The 10,792-nt window shown below is 36.7% G+C and overlaps 1 protein-coding gene across 3 annotated transcripts; it reads left to right on the top strand.

The window, feature by feature from the left end:
- The first annotated feature begins 1,306 nt into the window (after positions 1-1,306).
- Positions 1,307-5,890, top strand: LOC110940534 (uncharacterized membrane protein At1g16860). 3 transcript variants are annotated; one of them, XM_022182072.2, is made up of 6 exons: positions 1,307-1,496; positions 2,160-2,853; positions 2,938-3,055; positions 4,130-4,285; positions 5,157-5,368; positions 5,444-5,890. In XM_022182072.2, exons 2-6 carry the CDS (start codon positions 2,258-2,260, stop codon positions 5,634-5,636), a joined length of 1,275 nt encoding a protein of 424 aa, XP_022037764.1. In that variant the 5' UTR covers positions 1,307-1,496; positions 2,160-2,257; the 3' UTR covers positions 5,637-5,890. The 3 variants fall into 3 exon arrangements, with proteins under 3 accessions (XP_022037764.1, XP_035846148.1, XP_035846147.1); XM_035990255.1 differs by having other exon boundaries at positions 1,362-1,594; XM_035990254.1 differs by having other exon boundaries at positions 1,362-1,598.
- The last annotated feature ends 4,902 nt before the right edge of the window (positions 5,891-10,792 follow it).

Here is a 10,792-nt window from a genome sequence, read left to right as displayed (position 1 = left end):
TGGCTTAAAGACTTATTGAGACGTCTGAATGAGCCGCTTTAGTCATTTTATTAAACCGTTGGACGTTTCAACATTATTTAACTTTTTTTGTTTTTCGTTTTTTATTTTTAATTAAGACGTCTACATGATAAACAATTGAGCTGTTTGAACCGTCTGCAACTTATGATGCCTGAAACATCGAGCCAGACGTCTGAGCCATCTTGAACCGGTGGGAGCGGTTCAAGCAAAAGTGAGTATGCGGCACTATGGAGTCTCTTAGCCTCTTCAAACCAAAATTGACACATGTCGTTTTTTAATTGCTTGATTATTAAAGCCTCTTAACGTTATACATGAGAGACCTCAACTGCTTAATTTTCAGTGAGGCCTCTCCTAGAGAGGCTTCAGATGGATAATTTGGAAAAGAGGGTTGGTTAATGGCTAATTTGGTGATTTTCCCTTAATAAACCATAATTTAAACACGTAATCATTTGTGTTATTCTTCACAAGTACCGGAGACATCGAGTTCGAACGATACCTCCACTAGTCAAATAAGTCATATTGTGTACATTCTTTTGAGTGTATATGCGTGCATGTATGCATGCCTTTTAGTCAAAGCTTTCATCTTAATACAAAATCAAATGTAATCATACGAGTGTATACGAGAGGGCCTTAACTGCTTGGTTTTCAGTGAGGCCTCTCCCAAAGAGACTTCATATGGATAATTTGGAAAAGAGGGCTGGTTAATGGTTAATTTGGTGATTTTCCCTTAAATAAACCATAACTTAAACACGTAATCATTTGTGTTATGCTTCACAGGCACTACAGACATCGAGTTCGAGCGATACCTCCACTAGTCAAATAAGTCATATTGTCTACATTCTTTTGAGTGTATATGCGTGCATGCATGCCTTTTTAGTCAAACCTTCCATCTTGATACAAAATCAAATGTAATCGGGTATTAATTGATAGCACATTTAGTAGGCGATCATTACTTACGTATAAAACCAACTGAACTGAACATATTTCAACAAAAAACGGAATGTAACACCATCATGCTTAATCATGATAAACCGATCGCCCCATCATCTTAACACATAACCATACGTAATTGAATCTTTATTAATAACAGAATCACCGTCATGTCATCAGTTACATATAAAACCAACCACACCGAGCATTCAAAACCCTACAATCATTTCCATAACAAAAAAAGGTAACCCACCATCCTTCCTCGCAATCAAGAGTTTTATTCGAACCAAAACCAGAAACTCATCCTAAAAAACATAAAAGTCTAGTGAAAACAAAGGATCACTATTGTCAATATCCAAAGATAGAGGCACCCAAAAGAAAAACAAATGCAAGAGGGTAGCAACATTTAGTCCACCATAGAGAAAGAAAAATGGAGTGCAGTTTTGGCAAGGGTTACTTACAAATCGGTTTTGCAAACAAACAAATCCCCATTTAAAACTCTCTTTCTCGCTCTACTCTCTCTCATGATCAGCATGTTTACACTTGAGGTATGCACAAAATACTAATTTTTTTCACTCCCAAAAAACCCCTATAATTTCTCCCCTTTTGAACTCGCTAATTAGGGCTTCTGATCTCACTCAAGAATGTAGGTACATTCTAGAATTCAATAAAAGTTTTGATTTTTATGTTTAATTCGTTGTATTTTTTGCTTGATTGAAATGGGTTTTTTTTTTTTTTTTTTTTTTTATGCAGCAAGTCCGATCTTTTAGGGTCAATGTTTTTGATTTGGATCTTTAACATGTTAGATGTAGCATTTATGTTTGTGAATCAATTGTCTTTAACCCTAAAGTCATTCTGATTTTGCTGTGTTTGTATTTGATGCTAATTGGATCCTGACATTAAGTTGAATTTTGTTGTTAAAAAGTTGTTTTAACTAAATAGTGAGAGAATTTTTTTTTTTTTTTTTTTTTTTTTTTGTGTGTTTCAGATGTGTTGATTAGCTTATTTTTCTTGACATATCATGCCTAATCTCTGTTTAATCATTGATTTATTTTTTTTTTATTTTTTTTTATATATGAATCCAATTCTTGAGTTCTTGAATGATTAAATCCCATGAGTTTTGTGATAAATGGGAATTTAAAACTGGAATTTACTTTTAATTTTCTTGAAGTACTTTTACAAGACTTATGATGTTTATGTTTCTTGTGTAGGTTTTGATTATGCACACAATCTGGTTGCTATAGGCTGAACATTACTAAAGAATTAAACTGTTTACATACACAAGGTTCCATATTCGGTGTACTCGAAAATGAGTTCGCGGTTTCCATCTCATCAGTTGAATAATGGTTTGTATGTATCGGGGCGGCCCGAACAGCCAAAAGAAAGGACTCCAACCATGTCATCCACGGCAGTTCCTTACACTGGCGGCGACATTAAAAAATCTGGCGAACTTGGAAAAATGTTTGACGTAGAAAACGCTAGTTCCCGACCAAGAAAGTCTGGACCTATATCTAACGCCCCGTTAAGAACTGGGTCGTTTGGTGGTGGAAACTCATCTCATTCCAACCAAACATCGTCGAATTCGGGTAACCGAATGGGTTCATCCGGGGCTGGTTCTGGTTCATCGTCAATGAAGAAAGCTAGTTCTGGTCCTTTAAATAAACATGGTGAGCCTATTAGGAAATCTTCCGGACCGCAGGGTGGAGGGATGCCGACTTCTAGACACAACTCTGGACCCATCCCACCGGTTCTCCCAACCACAGGGCTCATCACATCTGGGCCCCTGAACTCAGCTGGTGCGCCCCGAAAGGGGTCTGGTGCAGCAGATGGTGCAGGGACGGGTAAATCGCGAACCACCATGGTTAAAAATCAAGCGGTTACTTACCTTCGCCGTGAAGATTCGAGGTGGTTTTTTTGCTGCAATTTTTTATAGCTTTTAGCGGTTTTATCGTCTTTGCTGTTACTGTAATTTCTTTGCTGATGTGGCAGCTTGGCTTTTGGTTTGAGTGGATGTTGGGGAAGAAAATCTATGATTGATTTTATTGATGGGTATCCTGATGCTGAACTTAGAACCGCAAAAAATGGACAGTTTGTCAAGGTGTCTGGGGTATGTTGATTTTACTTTTACTCTATATAAATATCTTACCTTTTACTTATACTTAGTCATGTGATTTGTATATTTATGGGATACAAATAGCTTACGCCTTTATAATATAGTTTAGTTATTAGGGTCTTCATTATTTCTTTTCGAAGCATGCAACGTTGATGGCTTTAAGGCTATTGACAAAATTAGGTTTGAGGTGGGAATGGTTGAATCTTTCGGATTTCATCACGTGCGAGAAGTTATATGTTCTTATCAGATAGATATCGCCCTCTATTTATGGATGATATCCATTGATTATTTTTCTAGAAAAAAAAATTAATATGCTGCGGGTGTAAAGAAAAGTTTTGGAAAATCCTTTTTTAGAACTTACAGCATTTCGGCTGGAAATGAAATAGGAACGGACCATTCCATTTTTAACTGTCATCTTAATTCCAGAGGGTCCTCTTTTTCTTCATTTCGCCAATGAATGAAACAGACTATTTTGCCCAACAGTAGAGGAAACATGTCTGGTTTTTTTAAAAAAATATTAAGTAGTACGTAGAAAAGATAATGATTAATTGATTTTCATTGTCGGTAGAGGGCGAGTTCACTGGATTTGATGTAGAGATTCTTCTGCATCTATGGCATAAATAGCGTGGGAGATCTGATGACAAAACGTCAAAGATTGTTGAGTTTTAGACTCAGATTTTAGGGAGAAAGTCAGGTTGAGGATAAACATCAATCGAGTGCCCGAAAGAAAACCATCTGATGAACTTTGAGAGGCGAAGCGATCTATTGTTAATCATGATAGTGTTTGGACTGTGGAGAAGATAAGCGTAGCCAGGAGGTAGATAGGTTTGAAACTTATACCTGATGGAACGGGATTCTTTCCATTTAGCTGTTTTTCTTCTAAAGCGATCTATGCTTTTCCTTCTAAAGCGTGTCATTATTAAACAAATCATTGCAGTGAAATGTTTCCTTAAATATTGATAAGACGCATCTCACAAATATAGTAATTTAATATATGATCTTGAACGAATGTTCCATATTTTTACATAAGATGCTTTTACTGATCAAGAAAATCTTGATTTCTTGAAGGTGGTTACTTGCGGAAACGTTCCTCTAGAATCATCATTCCAGAGGGTTCCCAGATGTGTTTATACGTCCACAAGTTTATACGAATATCGTGGATGGGGTTCGAAACCTGCAAATCCCACACACCGACGTTTTTCTTGGGGCCTGCGATCCATGGAGGTTAGAAAATTAATTAATATTTAAATTTCAAAATATTAATATTTGATTGCAATTTAAACCATTAGTTGTCAATCAATTATACTACTTGTTAGGTTTGTTGGACACAAGTCCGTATTTTATTTAGATTTACATGTGTAATCTAGCTTTTGCATAAAGCAAATATTCTCCTATGTATTAATTATTAAATATCAGTCGCTACATTCCAAAAAGAAAATATATAAATTGACCTTATAGTATCATAAAGATTGTTTCATTGATCATGATTAATTGATAATGAAGATTCTAAACTTTTTTATAAAGAAATGATGATCACATCAAACTTTACAGGAAATGATAGAAAATTGAAAATGCAGGTCCTAAATTAGTTACAAAGTCTTTATTAATTATTTTTCCAAGAATTTTGGATACATTTTTAAAAGGTCAACACTCAAGATGTATGTTTTTTTAACATAGGGTAGGGTTCATGCGAGAACCACCTTTATTGCGAGAACCAATGTGAACACAAAAAAATAAACCCACTACACCGAAAACCTAACACCCCCCCCCCCCCCCCCCCCCACAAGCTAAATGCTAAAAACTAAACCCCAAAAAAACATAAAAAACTCTAAAAAACACACAATTTTTTTTATTCTAATCGCTACTTTTAGTATCCAAATTTTTTTTTTTATATAAAAAAAGTTAAATTTTTTTTATCAACGTAAAGTAGCGATTTTAATAAAAAAATATATATAAAAAAATTTATGTGTTTTTTTAGATTTTTTTAGGTATTTTTGGTTGTGTTCACATTGGTTCTCGCAATAAAGGGTGGTTCCTAACGGCTCCTTCTCCTTTTAACATATTAGTAAGAAAGTTTTTGCATAATTATCTGCAGAGGCACGTAGTGGATTTCTATATATCCGACTTCCAGTCTGGCTTAAGGGCGTTAGTTAAGACTGGTTATGGGAACCGTGTGACACCGTATGTTGAGGAATCTGTTGTTCTAGAAGTTGACCAGTCAAACATAGAATCATCTCCACAATTCCTCACATGGTTGAGTGACAGAAATATCTCTAGGGATGATCGTGTCATGCGCCTCAAAGAAGGGTATATAATTTAAACTTTACCTTATGATCTTTTTAATTACTTATACAATGGTCTTAAAAATGGAATAATATCCAGGTATATTAAAGAAGGTAGTACGGTGAGTGTGATGGGAATCGTGCAACGACACAACAACGTGTTGATGATTGTTCCACCATCAGACCCAGTGCCGGTTGGATGCCAATGGACCCGATGCCTCCTTCCTGTGAACCTGGAGGGAATCGTGTTGAGATGTGATGACTCATCAAAGCTCGACGTCATTCCTGTTTGATGTTCGGTAAGCAAAACGTGGAGGGATGGCCGTATATCGACTATGTTTAAAATAGTTGTATAGTCTGTTTGTTCTTCTTTCATCAAAGTAATGGTGTTGTGTGATAATGGGAGTTAAAAAGGGTAACTTTTTAGACTTAAGATGAGTTTACAGTTTCCCTTTTATTTTTACCTTTTATTTTCTTTCTGAGAAATGTTTAGAGAATTTGCACTTTTTCCTTTTATAATATACAATGAAGGCATAATTATATACTATTACATGGGTTCTTTTTATCAGTGTTGTTTTTAGTTAGTTTGGTTGTGTTGCCATATGATACCAGAAGGTGTCACCTTGTAGATTCATACTCGATGTCTAGTGGCGGATCTAGAAAATTCTTATAGGGGCAACGTTTCAAAAAAAGGTAACGAAAACGAAAAAACGTCATTTTTTTCCAAAATTTACACTACCGTTGAAGCGTCAAGGGGCAACGAACGCTACCCCTTCTTCTACTGTATATCCGCCCCTGTCGATGTCACATGACGTCAGTTACACGACCTTCTTAGGTAATGAATCGGAAGGTGTCACCTCAAGGCAGTATTTAAAACTTTCAAGTGAAAAGTTCTTAAATACTTGCCTTTCCATCAAGTTAAAAACTAGGATTTATCTCTAGTGGAGTGTTATCTGGTCCTAGATTTTTATTAGAGGTAAAAAGAAAGAAAGATGGATATGACAGATTGTAACCTTTTTTGGATCTAATTTTATAGGTTTTCCAGATATATTGCCCTTGAGGTTTATGGGGTAGATATGGGTACATCATTAGGGTAATTTGAGTTCCTTTGGCGAGTAGAAAAAACGTGTCCTTAGAATATAAACTCACTAACTTATATATTTGAAAAGTTTGGGCCTTGGGCGGTCAATTTATTAAGTCCCTAAAATGCGTCCTAGGGCCGGCCAATTCATTTAAGTCCCACAATCTAGACAAATGACAAGTTTAATCTCTTATATATTATCAAAGGTCTTAAGAGCACCTCCAATGAATATGTTTGTGTATGTGGAGGTGTGGAGCCTATGTGGAGGGGAGATAGAGAGAGGAAAGAGGAAAGAGGAGCTCATCTGTTTTACGGATGCCTACAAATATATTTAGGCCGTGGGGTGTGATTTCGTGGAGCTGAGTTGGCTTCGTCCCAATAATATATTTATTTGATTTGAATTGATAGTGGAGAAGATGGTGATCGCACCCCTGGATAGTGGTGGAGAGAGATGATAGGAGGGGATGTTAACATGACGCTGAGGTGGGGGATGATGATGAGTATTCACTAGTGAACAACACCCCATAGCTTTATTCGAGTGGTGGGAAGAGAGAAAGGGTAAAGATAAAAGAGTTTGAGTGGTCGGAAGAGAGAAAAGAGTAAAGATAAAAGAGGATAAACAAATTGGTGATGTGGCATTGTTTGTGGGTGTTTATAGAGAACTTCCATTGTAATTTGTAAGTGCTATAACTATAACATCAGACACTTTTAAATTTGAATTTGGAAGTTACTTATACGCTTCATTTTGACGGGTTTGCCCCTCTAGAAAAGCACAATGTCAGTCGAAAGGATGGTATATGTGTCACATAGCTTTCAGAAGTGATGGATAAGAACCCGCTGAAAGAATTTCTACGCCAATGTGTACGCCCTTTCTCCAACATCTTCTTCTCTAACATATAGATATAGATATAGATATAGATATAGATATAGATATGAGTCTAACCTAATTTAACAATGTTCCCAATTATTTCAAACGGACCAAACTACTTGGTTTACAACCAGAATAGAACCACGAACATGAAGTTGATGTCAAAACAATGGGGGTATAACACATTGATGGAGAACATACACCTAACAAGGAGAATATAATTCTTTTAGTCTAAGGGTGGATGGATGATTTGATCAACCCCACCTCCCCTTAGGAATAATATGTTGCTATTTGTTATCACATTAAACTAAAAAAAGTCATTTCGTAAATTAAGAACAAACCATTTGTGAAAATATTCTTCTTTAAAATATGTTTGCTATTTGTTATCACATTTATATACCATTAATTTTAAACATTCTTAGGCATTAAGACTTGTACTTTCTGCTTATAAAGTTGAACATTGTTTGCATAAACTTTGTTTTGTGCAAATGTTGTACTTGGGCGTACAACCTACTCAACCTACTATGCCTCCACTCACGTCTCCACAACTACTCATTTCTTCATCCTCATCTCTTTCATCCATCACCACGTTACATTATCTCCCACCTCCCGCCCGACCAACTTTCTTGACTACATCGGTGATGGATTCAACGACGCGGCGGTGGTTGTAGATCGGCACGATAACTTCTAGGCCGGCATCGACTGTAGATCGACAGTAGGTGTCTTCTCGAGAGGGGTCGAGGGTCCTGTTCGGTTATCCTTTAAGTTTAGCATCTTAAGATCCCGGTTTCCACATTAGTTCCAAAACCATTAGAGCGTGTCATTCAAGTGTAGCATTCAGACCTAGGTAGTGTGTTTCCCATCATCTGATCACATCTTAGTCTTAGTTCGTGTGTCTAGTTAGTCCTAGTTAGTTTAGTTTAATTTAGTAGTTTGTTAGAAACCCCCCAATCAACAAAAAAACAAGTCGAGCCAGTCTAGTAGTTAGTCAGTCAGGTCTAGTAAAGGTAATTAGAGAGTCTCGTGGGTTTGATACTCGGACTTACTTAGGCTATACTGCATTGATCGGTACACTTGCTGGTTGTGTGGTCTAGGTTTTAGAGAGTATGTTTTTATAAATTTAATACTTAGCGTGCCTAGTTTAGGTAAATATCAGCTAGTTTTTATTTGACCACTTCGAGCACATCAATATGCTTGATAGTTGACTTTCTGAAAAGTCAACGAATGTAGGAATAGTATGAATATGCATTCTAACGCGATACTAAGATTGGGGAAATCTAATGATACATAACGGTAGGTTGAAATGTTTGAATTGTGATTGTCAATTCATGTCTTTTGCATGTTAGTGATTGACTAATGAAAGCCAATGTAACTAAGAGTTGGAAATGAATGTTGATATGAATGAACATGCATAATAACAATTTAAAGGACATGATGGCATGAAAGGACAAGAATCACATTAGCATGGACTCAAGCATGGAAGGCTAACGGGTAAAGAGGAGGCAAGAAAGCAAACACGAATACCGACGTTTAAGGTAAGTGATTCCCGACTCATTTCTTAGTAGCTTAAGGGAGATTTATATGTATGAATATTGGGAACATGTAAGAATGTATAAATAATGGTAGTACTAAGGTAAGTATTGTTGTAGCAGATCAAATGTAGTTAACTATGTCGGAAACCGTGTGGTAGAAGTAAACGGAACTAAAAGTAGTATAATAAAATGTGGAATTTGGTTGTGGGACTTGAGGATTAGTGTTAGAATGATTTGGGGGCTTAGAAAAAAATATTTTATGATTTGGGACTTTCGGGACGTGCGAAAGGGGGTCGAAACACGCAAAAGAATAAAACCGGGCGCTGGCGCTACAAACGGAGTCATCGATGCCCTGGATTGGAGTCGCCGACGCTGTAGAGGTGATAAACGCCCCAAGTGGCTGTCTACGCCCCTATCGATGTCGGAAAACCCCGTTTCTTCGATCCAGGACCCAGAGACCCCTTCCCAAGCTCCGTTAAACTTCCAAAATGCACCCTAGCATTACCAAATAGTTGCGTGAAGTACGGGTGAGTATGGGACATGTATTTAAGCTCCCGAAATGTACCCCCAACTTACCAAAGAGTGTTTATGAGAGGCACAGGTAAGAATGGAGCATTGATGTGTGCTAAACAGACTATAAAAATTAACTAAATTAGACTCTCTAAGCTAGACACTAAAAAGCTTTAATTCTAGACTCGACCTAAAACCACACAATCGACAAGTGTACCGATCAATGTAGTATAACCTAGGAAGTCCGGATATCGAACCACAGGACTCTATGTATCACGCAAATTAGACTCTAACAGACGCTGACAGACACGACTTAACTTGTTTATTTGTTTGGGGGGGGGGGTTACGGAAACTAAGGAAATCTATATTAAACTACTAAATTAAACTAGAACTAGACTAAAGACGAATTAAGACTGAGGACTTTTCTTATATGAGAATGAGACCACCTAGACAAGAATCCTGGATCGTTTTTAAGAGATTACCAATTAAGTTAAATGCATGAGTTATGGAACCGGGATCTTAAAGTACTAAACCTATTAAGAACCATCGAGGCCCCTCGACCCTTCTCAAGGAGAAACCTGTGGAACTACCTAGGCCGTTAATCCTACCGGTTATTAGACGCCTTTCCAGTTGTCTAATTATTGTGTAAGTACCCTAATATTGACCTATTCTTTTCCAATCCTAGGTCTAGGGTAGTTAGAAGTAATTAATTTGACTTGATAGACAAATAAAACTGACAGGTAAACAAGACATGACCTTTTCCAAGGAATATCTAAAGCGATTCGCCGGGTAAGACCTACCAATAGCCCCTCACTTTCCAGGTATTAGGACTAGTAGAACACTAAGACTTAATAAATTATTATCAGTTACTTCTAGGGGTTATTGCGCAATTCTCCCTAAAGAGCTAAGGTTTTCTTATGTGATATAGACACTCACCGAAATCCTAAACCCTAATATGACTCTATGTTGTGATATAGACCGTCACTAAGAATCATATGAAGCAAATAATAACAATAAACCGAATCAAAGCATGCATATACATCAAATCATTAAATCAAACTTCTTACAAAACACAACTAATCCATAACAATCATGCAAATAACATAAACCGGTAAAAACGTTATATCAATCCATTCATCAAGTCTAGGCGGTAAATAAATCTAGCCGAGCATGTTCATAAACGAAAACAATTCAAAGATGTTCAACAAAGAATTCATTGTAACAAGTTTCGTAAGAAAAGTTAAGAATAAAGAACTAGAAAACCCGATTAAATCTTCAAGTCTTCTTCCCCGAACTTGTACCAATAATTCCTAGGCTTCCAGATCTCCGAAAACGCTCCAAGATTGCTCAATAATTGCCCAAGAAGTCCCCTTAGTCGAATTAGGGTTTTTTCCTAAGTTTAGGATGTTTTTATATATCTTTTTATCACAAACCCTTTTAATTTTCGTAATAATTTCC

Source organism: Helianthus annuus, chromosome 5 (genome assembly GCF_002127325.2).
Source record: "Helianthus annuus cultivar XRQ/B chromosome 5, HanXRQr2.0-SUNRISE, whole genome shotgun sequence".
NCBI classification, from domain to species: Eukaryota; Viridiplantae; Streptophyta; class Magnoliopsida; order Asterales; family Asteraceae; genus Helianthus; species Helianthus annuus.
Note: the sequence above shows the minus strand (reverse complement) of the source record. Positions and strands in the feature narration are given on the sequence as shown.